The 16,994-nt window shown below is 37.5% G+C and overlaps 1 protein-coding gene across 1 annotated transcript in view; it reads right to left on the bottom strand.

The window, feature by feature from the left end:
* The window catches only part of SCFD1 (sec1 family domain containing 1), a 45,098-nt gene that overhangs the window by 10,625 nt on the left and 17,479 nt on the right, over positions 1 to 16,994 (bottom strand). Inside the window, exons 12-19 of the mRNA XM_042813656.1 lie at positions 16,706 to 16,796; positions 16,292 to 16,365; positions 15,177 to 15,258; positions 7,700 to 7,796; positions 4,672 to 4,742; positions 3,683 to 3,762; positions 3,081 to 3,143; positions 2,110 to 2,185 (exon numbers count right to left, since the gene is read on the bottom strand). Of these exons, the coding sequence (XP_042669590.1) occupies positions 2,110 to 2,185; positions 3,081 to 3,143; positions 3,683 to 3,762; positions 4,672 to 4,742; positions 7,700 to 7,796; positions 15,177 to 15,258; positions 16,292 to 16,365; positions 16,706 to 16,796 (634 nt within the window). The remainder of the gene's footprint in view (positions 1 to 2,109; positions 2,186 to 3,080; positions 3,144 to 3,682; positions 3,763 to 4,671; positions 4,743 to 7,699; positions 7,797 to 15,176; positions 15,259 to 16,291; positions 16,366 to 16,705; positions 16,797 to 16,994) is intronic.

The following is a 16,994-nucleotide window of genomic DNA, read 5'->3' as shown; positions in this document are numbered from 1 at the left end:
TACTTTAAAATGTTTGGCTCATGTTTTGAAGTAGCTGAACAGTACCGAAGTAGACAATGACTGTCTAATTCAGGTGATGGTACTGCAATCTTATTTTTTTAAATAATTACTTCTCAAAGCTAAAGTGCTTCCTCAGCAGTCAACACTCAACATGAGAACCCCTCCACCCCGACTTCTTTGTTTCAAGAAGCTGCCAGCTTCACTTCAGAATTCTGGAAATTCCATGGGCACCTGTTCATAATGAAGTGCCATCATGAACATATACTGCACAGCTGTATAAGCACTGCCATCTGAGAACCTTCCAACAATGGAAACACAAGAATGTTTACTTCGTAGGCTTCACAATGTTACACGATGGAAATGTTTAGCAGTGTTTAGCTTATTGATCAAGGCTCTTCTCCTAGGTGCCTTTTTAAAAAAAAAAAAAAAAGACTGGCTAAATTTCAGCTAACAGGTAGAAAGCACTATTTCTCACTTCTGCACATTCCAAGAACCTCAGCTTAGAAATTCTATATCCCTAAGCCATGCTCTATTAAATTCACATTGGAACAAACTGCCATTGTAACAGTCAATCACAACAGCATTTCTGCTGCTCACTGGGAAAGGAACTCCAGGAACTTTAAATTCTCCTGGTGCCAATGGTCTATACAATGTACTGATAGTTAATATGTCATTTATGGACATAACAGTACAGTTAGCTAACTACTGTAATTTCTAACAGTTATGTCATCAAGTCCTTTGACCGTCTTGTATTATATTATTTACTAGTTCCAGGGGAACTTCAGTTTCCAAAAGTGTGTGTGGAAGTCAGAGTAGCACTGGCAGATAGAATGGTTTGGGCTGGAAGGGACCTTTAAGATCATCCAATTCCAACCCCCCTGCTACAGGCAGGGATACCTTGTACCAGACCAGGTTGTTCAAAGCCCTATCCAGCCTGGCCTTGAATGCCTCCAAGGAGGAGGCAACCACAACATAAGATGTAACAGCAGATAGTGCAGACACAACAAATTGCCTGAGATACACGTAATAAACAGTGCTTTCTGTAAGCCAAACTAACCCTCTGCTCAGCTGAGAAAAGTCTCACATCTAGAGGTGTTTTCCAGTGGGCAATACAAATACCAAGCCAGATTAGGAAACTCAGTAACTGCACTAGCCTACAACACCTTAAGGATTTAACCTGTAATGCAAAATAATATCCTGGGATCATGTTGGCAAAAATTATTTTTTGCTGCTAGTTCTAATTCAGTTTCAATAGCAACATAATGCTTCCGAATTTTAGAAAATGTACTTCATCCAATTTTAGCAGAAGAGTGACTACCAAAACAAGTGCAATATTCTGCTGCAGTCCTTTTATTACAGCTAATAGGAAGCCTTCATGGAAGAATTTTTCTTCCTCTTTAGTAAACACATTTAAGTAGATAAGTGGAGTCTCAGTATGTTAAGACTTCTGTCAGCTGGAGGTTTCTAGGACACTACTTCATAATTATATCAGTAAAGTTCTTTTCCTGACAGACTAGATGATCTTAGGTCTTTTCCAATCTTAATGATTCTATGATTATAATCAACCACCTATGTAACTTCCAATACAAATTCACCACATCCAGGGCAAAAACTTAATTTTGCATTATGAATTACTAATCTGCAGAATAAACATGGGTCATGCTGAAAATGGCACCTCCTGTTTATTTCCCCAGAAACTACAACAGATACGAAGAGAAGAACTCTGTTAACAGAGGAAATCCTTATCTACAAAGCACTGTTCTCAACACAGTCTACATTAGCTCTGTTTTTGTCAGCCACAAACAAGAGCCTACATGCCACACTTGTAAAAATCCACTGGAGGGGACCTGCTGTTGCACTGCTGAAACTGACCACCCATGGCCTCATTGAGCTCACATCCACTGTTTGGTCTCCACAAACATCCAGCAAACAACACTGAATGACCATGGGTGCCATTTTTTCCAGACTCCTCCTCTGCCACTCTGGGCCACCATAATAGAATACAGAAGGCATTACTTTCAGAGCAGGCCTCATAGCACGACAGAAGAAACAAAAGTCATTTTCCTCAGTGTTCACAATTGCTTGACAATGCATGGTCTATAAACTTACTTGTTGCTTCAGTACCAAGTTCTTCACACCTTCCATCACAAATTGTGATCCTGTATTCATAACACGTGAAAACAGACTGAAAACCAAAACAACATTGCAAGTGAAAAAAAACCACACATTATGTATAATTTTAAGCTTAAAATTAATATCCAATTCCTATTAAAGTCAATGCAACAAAGGTACTAATTCAGTTTTTCATGGAATAAGCTATTTTTCAAACTGCATGGCAACCAAGTGTTTGGGAATACACCTAAAATTTAGCAGTTAGATTCTCAGCTATCAATAGGAGCTTTGTGTTCTACTCTCTGATCCACTCAACAGTTAAAGCCTTCAGTACTGGAAGGATTTGAATGCTCCATTTCTTTCTTTTTCCAACCTAAGAAAACAGAAAGAATTCTGATACCGACATGGGAAAAATCAGTAACTGTACTGTGACAGTCTCCTTATGACAGCACACTTCTGAACATACAGCTGGTAGCAGGGAATTTCTATGGGTTATGTACAGCCTTACCTTTTCATTCTGTGTCTTAAAATAACCAACTACACTCTCTCCAGGAGATCCTAAGAAAAGTAAGAGCATTCTTGCTTCCTGCCCTACAGATGACCCATTTTGAATACACAGGGTTGTTTTTGTTTGCTGCTATGGATTAAATAAGGCTACGCATGCTGGCTGGCTTAGTTTCTTGCTGAATTCTCTTATGAGAGCCCGTACACTTCATGTGAAGGTAACACGAATCACTATATTAAGTTACTTTCTGGATTTAGCCACATATCCCTTTTTTGGTTTCTTTTTATGCAAGTCCCAGGCACTGTTAATTTAAAAAACAAATTTTTCAAATAGGGAAATGTTTTATTCGAGGCTACATCCCTCTGTACACTTTGAGTACGATTAAAATAAACCTACACTTTCAGTACTACTAAAATAAACCAGAAGAACCCAAAGGTTTACTGACAATTAATCAAAAACATACCCCAAAGGTTTAGGCGTAGAGTTTCCATAGCTGGTTGGAGCTGAAGCCATCTTAGTGAAAGCCCTATGAAAGCAGGGGTAGAAATCAATTACTTCATCTCATGGCACATCCTGCTGTACAGTGTTCCACTCCAGTCATTTGAAAGTGAAAATACTTATGCTTCTCAAACTGTTTCTGGAAGAAACTATTTCTCATGTGCTTCCCTCTTGTCTACATCTACAATGATTAAGAAGCTGAATTAGATTTTGTATTTAATGGGAATTTATTTTTATAAGATGTACAGTAACTGATAGGCAGTGTAGCCCTTTGGCATGAACCACAAAATCTGGAGGCTGAGCAAACCCAACTTTTCACCAAATTCAATACATTTTTTCTGTCTTGGATAATTAAGAACACTGATATGCATCACACTGAGTAGGGTTCTGGCATTATTAGAGTTCCATTGTAAAGTAAGATTTTGCATGTATTACCATTACAATGACAGCAAAGATTATGCCAGAATAAATGTTTACGGATAATTTACACTGTATGATATCCACACTGAATTCTGTAAAGTTACCCCAATTACAGCCTCACATAGGAAAAAAAAGGAAATTACTCACTTCCACTGTTTTATGTAGCTCAGAGGAGCTAGATTACAACCTGCATCCATCAGTGCTTTTTTATACTGGTCCAAATCAATCTGAAATTATGAAGTGGAGAATTACAACAGGTTTAAACTACTCTTAACTCATTAACTCATGTGAAATACAAGATTACATTAACTTCACTGATACTACAACTTTGCTTTTTCAATATTTAGATAAAAAGCAATTATTAATCCCATCCTCTACCAAGTACAAAAATACAATTTAGATGTAAGCACACAGAATTTAATTCCACAAGTACAGTTAAGTTTAGTGAAAACTACTTGTAGCAAATGCATTTTAAGGAAACAGTTTACAATATCTACATCCTTCAGAAACCTGACCACATCATGGTTTATGTAAAGTGTCACAACAGCAGCCGGTGAAAATGAAGAGCATCTTACCCAACCCAAACTCATTTTTTCTACTAGTCTGAGTCAGTATAACATTTCATTGTGAAATGTTTCCATGCTATCTATATTAATTCTACATTACAATATTTCTACAGTATAATAGAAAACGTTCTTGAAATTAATCATAAGCTCTAACGAACTATTAAGAAATTGCCTCCTGAATTGTTCTGATAACAGCATTTCTGCATTGTGCATCTACTAGTCAACTAAACAAATCATCTTTGAACATACAAGGATAGAGTGAAAAGCATCATGTAAACTTTTTAAAATCTACTTATAGTGGAAAGTGTATCAAGATGAGTTTCATAGTAACTCTGAACTGAATGTTTCAAAAGACAGTCTGCCTTCTTACTAGTCATGCTTATCCTTCACGGTAGTAGCTAACGTTTGACAGATTCTTTGATAATACCAGAGAACTTATTTTAAGTTTTTGGATTACCTGGGCATATCATGCTTCTGTTCACAGCAAAGCACAAGTACCTACTTAAGGCTGATCAAACACAGAAAAGCCTACTTGGTAAAACGTGGTGTCATGAGCTGTAAAGAATGTACCTCTGAAGGTGCCTGAGATGAGCTGATATAATAGATAAGAAATAGTCGCATTTTGTCTTCGGGAGTTCCTGCTGCAGTGAAACATACAATAAAAACTGTAACTATGCAGTGTTAATTGCTCTTCCACGTATGCATACAATAACCATTACTATAAATAAATACATATATAATTCAGATCTTATCTCTCCTCACGGCTTTGTTCAGTACACACAGCAGAAGACATTCAGCAATTTTATTTAGGAATTATTAATAAGCTCACTGTTTCTGAAGGAATTACACCTGCCAGATCTGCTTATAAGAAACACTGCTCTGCACGTAAGGGTAACAAAGTAAGTTACCTCCTGGCATTACATCAACTTCAGGAACTGCAAGCATTTAACAGACAGAAGAACTGTGAAGGAGACTGATGAAAAGCATGAAAATATAAGCCATAGCTTAGGTTTTTTTCTTTTTCCAGCTCTTCAATTTGTTTATGCAGCTCTAGAGTTGGCTGTACTGAACCAGGAGAGCTGAAAAAGCACTTATGTTTGAACCTTTGGTCAGGAAAAAAAACACTGAACTTTCAACTTGTCTCTGGGAAGGATTTCACCTCCTGAATTCTTAGCACACCATTTCCTTCGAGAAAAAGATTACAGCAAATATTTGGGAAGCATTATCAATGGGAATCAAAATTCATCTCTGCCAGATCAAACAGATGATCTGACCATCCTTGTGTTCCTTAGACTATAACCAACTATGTCAGAATTCAAACAGCATCTACTTTTTTTCTAGAAGAGAACCACAAATAATAGAGAACACTTCTCAAAACAAATGTTTCAAATCTGTAATCCAGCACTTCATTAGAAAAGTTTGCTTGCTGCCTTTACATGCAGGTTACATTAAAAAAAAAAAAAAACACAAACAACAACACTGTTCCATACTCATGGGGAAGAGAAAAATGCTTCCCAGCTACAGAATATAGATCACAACAGCAGGGGGGTCACCTAATCCAATATGCAGCTTTTGTTTATAAGCACATATTTAGTCTGGCAGAAGCCTCTCCCATAGTAAGCAATGTCACAACGAACATTCATAACTTGATTCAACTGTTTCCAAAACAAAAAGTTTTAATAACCTTCAACCAATACCAGTAAGCCAGAAGATCAAAAACTGAAAAACTTTGTATCATAGGAACCAACAAACAGCTTTCACGGCAGACATTCCTCTGGAGTCTTTGGCTAAAAACGCACTCTGCATGTCCTAAAGAGACACTGTAAGAGAACCTGGTCTCTGTAACTGATTCAGACACTTGGTTTCCAACTTGCCAGTTTATAGCTTATGGCAATACCTGCTGGAACACGATAGCATTTCCCTCACTGAGCATATTTACCATGCCTGCAAAACTCCTGGGAGGTTTGTGCTCACAAAAGTGTCTTGCTTAGACATGAGCAGGTGATATTTTCTCCTACCAAAAAAAATAAATAAATTCAAAATAAATGCTTAGATTATATCATGTACACTTACATAAATCTTAGGAAAACATTTTTTTTTCCCCTCTTGGCAAAAGTAATTGAAGTGTAGTGCTGGTATAAAACACAGCTGTGATAAACAGTTGCAAGACCCAGGCTGCTTATAAAGTGCTTCCCTTTTTCTCCTAAGCCATGGTCTGTGACAGCCTGGGAGGAGGACAGGGATGATAAATATTCTGCAGGGAACTTAACTTGACAAACCTCAAATGGAACAACTTTATTTTCAGTGGGAAGCCATCAGAGCTACTGCTTTTCTAATGGAGAAAAGCAAAATCAGTAACTCTGTTTTTAGTACCACTCCAGGATACAGCAATATCCCCTGAACCGGGAAACAGCTAATTGCCATGAGTGGTAAATTGCTAACAGACAGCAAAAATGGCAGGACAAAGCAGGTAAGTGCTCAGGTCTGCTGCTGTGAAGAGCTCTGCAGGAATCACTGTCCATAAAGCAAGTGCCCCACAGATCACACAAACAAATATTCACCACTGAGTGTGCTGGAAGACTTGATGCATTAGTCCTTCAAAGTAAGTTTTCCTTGCTGGTATCTAACAGCAAATCACACAATTGGAAGCTATCTAGTTTTGCAAGACAGCATACACTGAAAAAACCATGGTACTTAAATCCTTTTGTTTCACCATTGTCTTTTATCTAGGCAAAGTATATGAAATGCTAATTATTTACCATAAACAACTGAATAACTAGCTTATAAAGAAAACTCTAGCTTAGATGTCTAATCTTTTTCTTGTGCACACCCAGGATGTTCATGGTTAAAAGGTTCCAGTGACAGCTATGTGAGGCCACTGCCTCTATGCTACAGCACTGCGAAAAGCCGAGAACACATTCTGGCTTCGGCCTTTTACAGAACAGTTCCCAGTGACTCCTGCTGATAGAGAACCCAAGTACCAGTCAGTGTGTAAAGCTTTAGTATGTAATAACCAGATGTGAATCAGCTGGGAAGCTCTGCTGCTGGGTGCTGGTAACAGATCTGCTACAGCTGTGTGAAGGCACATCAAACCCCCATGCGTCTGTCAGCCATCTGCCCAGTTTATAGCTTGATTCCCTTTTCTCCACCATCTTACCACCCATCTCCCTCCCCACCCTCCAAGCAAAGGCTACCTACCTACTGCCCCTTTATCTAAGCAAATCCAGTGAAATGCCCTGTTCCATTCTGGCTTTAATGATGCGTGGAATTCTAAAGAACCAGCGCTGTTCAGAACACACAATTCCACGCTGTATTAGTAAATGCTGGAGAAGCAAGGAAGTTAAAATCTTACAGCCTTCAGCAACACAGAATTAGAAATGGATTTTTATGGAACTGCAAAAGTCACCATTTTTTTAATATATAACTCACCCTATTAATAAACATGCTAGACCACTACTGGAATCAATGACAAGCTGTTTCCTTTACAAAGCTGCACAGCTTGCAACACACATACGCTCTTTACTGTCCACAAAGTTATAGCACGTGCTTATTGCATCTCAAAGCATGTTGATACCAAGTTCAGATCTAAAGTACTCACCATCTGGGTCAGAAATCATGTCCAGCAGAGATTTATCCAGAGTAGATTTGCTCATTATTTTTTCCTCGTATTCAAAATACACATCCAGTTTTCTAGTCTGTGTAAGAATAAACATTACAATTTATTAACTGTAACTGATTCTTCATACTGTGACAAATATTTCTTTCCTCTTCAAAAGGTTTTAGTCATCACAACTGTTTTAAAAAAAGAGTTTTTAAATAAATCGCCAGAAAAAAAAAAAAATAATGCTTGCCATTATCAACCTCAGAAAATTGACACTACTCTCACAGTAGAAGTGAAAATGCAAGTTAAGCAAAGGAGGTCCGATGTACAAATACTAGACTGGAAGAGGAGCTTTGTTTGAAACTCTACTTTTGCCGCAGCTGCAAACTTCATGCCATCACGCATAGTGTCAAATTTATGCTGAACATGAAGTCTCTCAGTCAATGAGACAATTACTCAGTGTAGACAAGCAGGAAATTCCTAAATCCACTACAGCATCATCCCAGATAAGACTGGGAGCTTTCCTTTCAAATCTGAAGGTCTGTTGGTATGAAGGAGCTATTTCAATAAAGATGGAACACTTCATAATTAGGTCACCTGGCCAACACTGGAAAAAAAAAGTCTCTAAAAATACAACGTCTTACTGTGACAGATTACGAGAGCATGCAGACCAAATTGAGAAAATCCTTTTTTAGGGAGGACACCACAGCTACTGCAAAAGCTCTATGGAATGGCCATGCAACTACTGACAGCACTCAGTGCATGTGCACAGACAGCCAGGCTTTGCACATCTGATCAGTTCCAATCTGAACACAGAAGAATGCATTCCAGCACTGATTTAGAAACCTAATGTTCCATCACAGTTTTTTTATTAAAATGTAGAATTACAGCAAACATTACAATGGCTCAGCTTACAAAGCCTCAACTTCTGGCCACTAACTAAATCCTGTTGAACACATTCAGGCTATAGGAATGCTGCTGTGCAACGACTCCAGAAGGAGACTGGTAGAGTGGATCTCCATCTCACTGCCTTGGAAGCATTTCAGCTCCACACTGTGGTCACTGGGAGACTGAAATGGTGTTAGCAGAGTAAGGCACGAGTCACCACACTTTCTCCTCAGGTTAACAGATTCTGAACATTTTCTGCCCGATGTTGTTGAGGCATGAAAAATTGTTATGGCACCTTTTAACCCAGTGCAGTGGTTGTTCTAATGGCAGCAACAGAAAAACATTGGAAGTCTCACTTGCTTCTGAATCCTACTACAATTATTCCTAAGAACACAAATAAGGAAATTAAAAATTAAAAAAAAAAACACAAAAAAACCAAAGATAAGAAGGAAAGAGAAAAGAAGAAAATTAGGATATTTCACATTTGAGTATAGTAAGAGTTAGGGATGAAAATACGACATAAAAAGTCACCAGAGTATTTTACTATTGAAAATTGTTGGCAGTCAGCTTATGCAGGCAGCCACTTGCCTTACAGTATCACACACATAAAACTCCTACTTCTCATTACTATCTACCCAACACATTGTGAAGAGCAGTTTCTTGCAGAACACCACCTCAATTCAGCCTTTGTAGAAGCTCGTACTCAGGGATATTTTAACAAGCTCTATCTCTGCAGCAGTTTCCATGAAGTGAACTCAGAATTGATCACTTGCTACTTCTAGAGGTAGAAGAATATCTTATTTTGTCACTGCGACTGGCATTACATAAAAGTTATGTGGAATGAGAAAAAAAAAAGACGTAGAGCTTCTCTCAAAGCTGTATTTGCCTTGTACTCGTATTAGGAGGGTACTCACAGCCACAGTTACACCGCTGTAAGGCACTGATCATACCTTACTCAGCTGAAAGGTAAACCAATGATAGTGGCTATGCTACACTACTGTACAGACAACAGACAGGAACTGCCAGCCTTTTTCCAGGTGTTTCATTCAGATGCAATTTGGTATCTGGCATGTCAGACATGTTCTGTGACCTGTCTCCACAAGACTGGACAACTCTAATTTGCATTATAAGCTTTCTTAACTGTCTCCAGATACAGAAAACAACTGCAAAGAAGCCACTACGTTTTTTTCCAGACTTTGCATTATATTCACTTCCTTTTGTGTTTGAAGTAAATTTAAGTTCCTCACAAGGAGTTATAATCAATGTCTTTAGCTTTAAAATATTTTTCCCTGACAAAAGGCATCCAACTAACAAAGGATTTCACAAAATCTGGAAACTTCATCTCATTAAGATAAATACATTATTGTTGAATTTGGCAGTGCCTGTATTATCTTAGCTGGTGTTTCATTTAAGACAAACTTATTCAGATGGCATGTAAAACCTCTACAACATAAAACAAATATGTTAACTCAAAATATTTGTCTACAGGTCAATTTCTAAATAAAATAATTTCAACATGAGATACTTCAAATTGTAAGAGTAGATTTACAATTCTTAACTCATTTTCATTGCAAACTGCTTAAAATTCTTCCCAACTCTGTGCTACTTTCTGACTGTTTGGGTAGGGAAAAACAGAGTAACTGCAGCAAAGAAAACTCACTGGCTGCATACAGCCACAGTACTTAGAGCGTGAACAGAAATATTACTGGCAGTTACATACTTACTCTGCAAAATTTGGGACAGTGGTTTTTGAAGCATGAACTTCGCACTCTTCACAAAAAGAAAACTGACAATCCTAAAAAACTCCCCTCCTTTATGTTTGCCCACAGTACACAACACACACACACCTACTGATATGGATCAATACAGTGAGTTCACTTAGTTTTCTCATCAGCAGGTGACTAACCAACGTTACAGAGAAAGTGCTCATTAGGGCAGTAGTTTTCTTATGCAGGTATGTGAGGAATTAGATGGACACCAAGTAAAATTTCATAGGATTACTGAAAAGCCACAAACACTACGAGTTACCTTTTGACAGATTTCCCAGATATGTCATATCAATGAGACAGTTACTTCCCAAAGAGCCAACTATTCCAAAAAGTGCTGATAAGAAGCAGATGTCCCGGTTTAGAGGAAAGTGCCATTTTTCTCACTCAATGACAAACTCTCAGACATGCCAAGAGTAAAAGCTGGGGAACGGGAGCTAAACAATCCTGTAGATTCAACAAGACAAGACAGCAAGAAAGAGGTCCTTATGGCTGCCAAGCTGGATAGCAAGGTGAAGAAAAATAAAGACGCGTTTACATTTACATTCCTTTCTGCCTCCTGCTCTTCATTTCCTAATGTAACATCTTATTCCACCCTAACACCATTCAATGACCTTTCTCATTTCCAGTTAAGGGACAGGATCTCTATTGTAATTAAAGCTCCACATTTCAGCTTCTTTATTTATTTAATATTTGTGAAAGCTTTCAACTTAGCATCTTTAAAAACAATTTGTTATGAAGCCAAAATTTATTTTCAAATAAGTTACTGAAATGCACCAAAATCTCCACCTGAGCACAGGACTCCAAAACAAGCATAAATTTCCTTCATTTTTAAGGCAGAAAAGGGGAAAAGCAGGATTAACTGAAACATCCTAGAAGGTCATCATGAGGTTCTCCTATTCTCTTTACTGAGATACTTCCTTTTAGAGAGAGGGAGAGAGAGAATATGCAGAAAAAGAAAAAAAAATAATCATATTTTAACTTCCTGGAGGGAATTTCTCAAAGATATTGACAGAAAACAACCTGAAATAACAGCCCCGCAGAAGTCAATGGAGTGAGTGAGGCTAGCCAGGTAACTGAAGTGTGATGGATGTCATCACATTTATTGATAACAGGGCTCAGAGGGAAACAATGAAGAACACGAAAGATATTCTGACTAGGACTAATCGCTTTACCTTCTAAGTACAGCAGCCAGAGAAAGCCTGATTTGAGCTCTCCTTGCAGAAGCAGTGTGCTGTATAGTAGCAATCCCCTCAGGTCTGGAATGCTTCTCTGGGTTACTCCTCAAGGTTGAGAGATGCTTACTGACTACTACTTGTTGCTGAGTGAAGTCTGAATTTTGAAAGGTACCTGACTTATGTTAAGATTTAGCAAAGTGAATTAATCACTCTTGTAATTGTAGTGAATTAATGACATCAATCTACTTTCCATAATAAATCAAATTGTGGCTGTATAATTTAAATTGTTTAGATGTTGGATACCTCCTGCAACAAATTGGCTTAGTCTGCTCCTTTCAAGAGGCAGAGGCACTCTAGAAAGCTGGGAACAGCAGCTACACAGCCATTTCCCTCTTACTGAGCTGTACACAACTATCCACAAGATAATGATAGAAAGGGCAATACAACTGAACTCAGAAAAAAACTTATTTGCTGGGCAGTAACTTAATCACCTGTGCTGAATTAGAGAAAAATGACCCAGACCACTATGACATAAACATTTAGCTGTGTACACTTTTTTGTTCCTGTGGTAAGACAGAAACGTGACCTGTTTTACAAAAGAACCATTAAAATAGTGGGATTCCATTAAAAAATATGAAATGGTTAATTTGGAAGGCCATGCAGATAACGGAATCCTTCACAGCATCAGATCTTGAAATCAAGCAAAACTGGAAAAGCGTGGTAAGAAAATTACATGGGGATTCAACAAAACCCAAACCAAACAAGGGTCAGTAATCTATCACTGCTAGTAATTTGCATAGAAATTCAATACTTAAAACTATATAAAATTCTAGCAAGATTAACATCTACCCCTCTCGCTAATGAATATTTTAGAAAAGCGTAAGTGTACGTGCCATAATTTAACATTCTTCAGTAATGTGAGCATCTGTGTGAGACAGACACGCAAAGACAGGCATTACCTGAAACACCACAGTAGCTAGAGAGAGATACCTGCAATTCTAGACTTAAATGTATCAGTTACCAGCATCTTCAGAGAAGAATCAATGCATAACGAAGACGAATTTGTTCTAAGCGCTGACAATAAATAGCCGATGGTTCACTTAGTGAAAAAAGTGATGCGTTCTTTCCATCATTTCACTAAATATTTAAATATGCCAGAAAACTGCCAGGACCCTTGAGCATGTGATTCACTTCTGGTTTCCTCTGGCTGTGTCTTAGAAAATTATCCAAGACCACATGGAAAGAAGATGTAAACTGAGCACTAAAATATGATGTAAGAGAAATTAAACTCACTTAGGCTAACTAGAGCAGGTCTCATAGCATTCTTTGCACTGATTCTCACACCTGCAAGAATAAAAACACTCATATTTGCTGTAGTAAAAACCGTAACTGACAATGCAGAGAATCTATTTTAGAGTCTGAATGTGCTTCCAGATCAAAGTGAAAGTGAAAATAACCTGAAAACAAGTGTAGTGTCTTACTAGATCCTCATGACCTGTACATGTGCCCAAAAATGTATCTTCCTCTTATCCTGGTCTGGTTTCTCTTTTAACCTCACATAAAACACACTGCAGTACTGCCTCAAAGTATCATGAGACTTTCTTTAAAAAGTACTGGCTGAGATTATGCATTTTTGTGGTGAAAGTATTTCTGAGAAATGCACACAGTAACATACCATCCTGTACTTTAAACCTGCCCACCTTGCATGGGTATTTTTTTGTCACTCTAGAGATTGAAAAGGACAGAAAAAAAAAAAAAACAGCACAAAGCAACTGGGAGGAATTTTACAATCATTTAGGGAAAATACTCTTGTGTAGGTAAGTTTCAGTGGAAAAAATTATAAAACTTGTTTCTGCACTAGCCTGAGTTTAGTTAGTTCCTCAGTGTTTGGAGAAGGAAGTGATCCTTTCTAAAGCAAAGAAACAATGATAGAGACACGCATCATCAATGTACTGAAGAAACTACACGCTCATTTGTCTCAGTCTTCTACAGCTCTGTAATAAAAAGTACAGAGCGCTCTGCAGAATAAGAAATAAGAATCATTTATGGATTAATTGATCCCTGCTCCCTGGGAGCTCTCTAGTGGCAGGCTCCTGTCAGAGAAGGGAGACTAAGGCTAGCAGAGGGCTGCTGCAGAAAGACAACTCAAGGTGACAGGAAAGTATCTCAGTGACACCTAATCAAGAACAAACAAATACATCCCAATTCAGACTTTTGCAAAGACGACACTGTTTATCAGAAATGCTGTTGTTTCTATTCCACATGCTGCTCTGAAATCTGGCTTCTGTCCTAAAAACTCATATAAGTATGGGTGTATCATTTCTGTCAAACCCTTGGGTTTGTTAAGATCAGCCTCCTTTTCTCCAAGCTTATTGCCCTCTACAACTTCCTGGGGAGGAAAAGGAGAGAAGGAAGGAGGTGCTCAGCTTTTCTCCCTGGAGACAGGATGCCTGTACATTGCTCAAAACCATGTTCAACCAAGCTCAGACTAGACACTAGGAAGAACTTACTGAATGGGCAGTCAGACTCTGGAACAGACGTCTTGAAAATCTGGTTGATGGCCCCCTGATTGTCCATGTTTAAGAGGCATTTTGATAATGCTTTTAATGGTATGCTTTAAGTTCGGATCAGTCCTAATGTAGTCTGATAGTTGGATTCAATTTTTGTAGGTGCCTTTTACCTTAAAACTATTCTGTATTTTGTTCTATATCTTAAAATTCAAAACAAATTCATTCATAGAGCTTGGTTAAGAAAAAGTTCAGCAGCAGTAATAACTGAGGATGCACCTCACACACTTGAGGAATGCTGAAGTAGTTTTCAGAACACGTTGCATTCCATCACTTTTAAATAGCATGGATAACATTTTCTAAACTACTTTCCAACGACACTTGGTGCTTGAATCACTTTCTAGAAAAAAATGCACTGTTTCTTAAAGTCTCACCTATAATTTCTCTTGGTCTACTGTGGAAGTAGGTGTATCTTCAAGATTACCTGAGTAATAACCAAAGTCTTTACCTGATACAAAACTATCTGCAAGTTCCCTGATAAAAGAGCAGCAGACAAACAAAAAAGTGAAGAAATATCTTTCCTAAGAGTACAAATAACACAGAAGACATTTAATACAGACCCTGCTGAAAAGACTAGTTTGGTAACTTGCGTCATTATTGCCACATCTCTGGATATCACTTTCATTTGGTGAACAGTATTCTTGACAAGTGCATAAAGCACATAATGAACATAACATCAGTGCTTAGACTTCAGTCATAATTGGCCATGACGTGTCCCAAAAATAAACCAAACACTTTTTCATAAACTTAATTTAGAAAGATTTCAGCCCAATAAAGGTTATGGCCATCGTAGTAAAAAAAAAAAAACAAAACAAAGAGTATAGTGGTAAATTCCAAAACAAAGAAAAGGGCATTTACCTCACTTCTCATACACAGATATGCAAAATTCATTCCTCCTTACCCTTCAACACTAGGAAATGTTATATTGTGATTTATGAAAGGGTTCATGCAGTTCAGAAAGCTCACCTTCTTTTTTTTTTTTTTTTTCACATCTCACTTCACTTGCTCAAGTATTTTTCTCCAGGTAAGGAATACAATTAACTCATAGAAAGCTGAACTCAGAGAGACATCTTACCTTTATATGCTCCAAAACAGCTGTTGCAACATTTGTATGCAGATCAATGAGCCTCTTCTTTTCCAGAAGTTCTGGAAGAGAGCTGAAAAGATTAAATACAAACTAATCTGCTGAGTTGCAGCAATTAGTTGAATTGTGCATACTTGCTACAGAAAAATTATGGAATACAGTACAGTTTAACTAAAACATTTCAAAATATAGATCTAATGAATCCCAGATACAGCAAAGTAATCCACACGCTTTTTATCTTGATTAGTAAAAAAATACCAACAACATGGGCAATTTAGTATTCCTATCGAAAGCTCATGATCAACAACAGGTATTTGCCCTTCTTACCTAAACAAGTCATATATTAAAATTACGGTTTACATAATCAACATTTAGTTCATTTTTGATACAGATTAAAGTTTCAATATCTGTCAAATCAATGCAAAAGAACATCAAATAATGTCAAAGAATCAAAGAATTATCAAATAACATGCTAACTAATGGAATGAAAAACAGATTCACGATTAGGAACATGTCTAACTCTCAGATTTTTAGTGTCATTCAAAAAGTTAGGTAACCAGGAGCAGGAAAGTAAGCTTCCCATGCAGCTTTCTTAAGAAGGAACTACAATTTTGCCAAGAGATGTCACAGTAGCTACATGATACAAAATGTAATCAGTTCCACTGTACAAAGCAAGGAGTTGCTTTGAGAAGTGGACTTCTTTAACTTTCTTCTAAGGAAGGAATGCAGAGATAGTTGATGCTTTTGTGGTGAAAGAATGCAAGCAAATCTACAATGCACTTTTGTTCTTCAGCACTGCTGCTGATGAAACATTTCAAGGGCCCGTGGCAGGGAGTTTGAAACCAGATGATCTTTGAGGTCCTTTTCAACCCAGGCCATTCTATGATTCTACGTTTAGAGCACTATCAAACACACGCGGTTGAAGCAGCATGCAGAAGACCTTGTGGAGGACGTGCTGTCTTGAATTAGAATAATGCAGCATCTATGTTTTATTAATGAGCTGAATAGTCTTTTTTAAAAAATATTTACTTAAAAGGATACTAAGAATGAAAGAATTAAAAATAGTTCCCAACCAATTAAAAAATTATGCAATATTGACTACTTACCTAACAGCTGAAGTAAGCTTAGCCGTATTGTCAGAAAGCATGCTTATTGCTCCTTCATCCTCCCCTTCTATGCCCTAGTTTTTGCACAATGGTTTGTAAAGAAAAATGAAAATAATCATGAGTATGAAGATGATACACAGAAATACAGTCAGTGCATTTTGGACCAATTTTCTCATAGTGATATTAACGTCTGGACTGTGTTTTACAATAAAGGAAATTACGTAAATTTAATGCCAATACGTGCAAGAAGTTGAACCTTCTAATGAATTATGGCACTCCTAGTCCTACATCTAAGTTCACATTACACCTAAAACTCAGCATGCACTGACATTTTTGGTTGTTGGCTAGCAGAGGGGGCTAGGAAATATGTAAGTCCTATTAGTTTTCAAATGAAAAGCATGAGGTCAGCCGTACCATTATACTTTTAAGTCTTTTGACTTCATCTTCTTGGGCTCTGTAGGATTCCAGTTCTTGTTGGACAGATTCAGCTACCTCTGGAAAAGGACTAATGTAATACTCTGCATTAGGCTCAGTTAAGATCCACAAATCATTTCAAGAACATTCTATAATCAAGGTGATGTTGAAAACGTATTTCAGAAATACCAATACATTAATATTACCAAATATGTGAAAATAATGATGTTTTACGTTTGACTTCCTAAGCAATTACTGAAAGCAGTAACTACATACACGTATGCTGATA

The sequence above is a fragment of the Centrocercus urophasianus genome, unplaced genomic scaffold, assembly GCF_019232065.1.
Source record: "Centrocercus urophasianus isolate 14NV4802_14NV808 unplaced genomic scaffold, USGS_Curo_1.0 seq_14, whole genome shotgun sequence".
In the NCBI taxonomy this organism is placed as follows: domain Eukaryota; kingdom Metazoa; phylum Chordata; class Aves; order Galliformes; family Phasianidae; genus Centrocercus; species Centrocercus urophasianus.
This window is presented reverse-complemented; position numbering and strand designations above follow the sequence as displayed.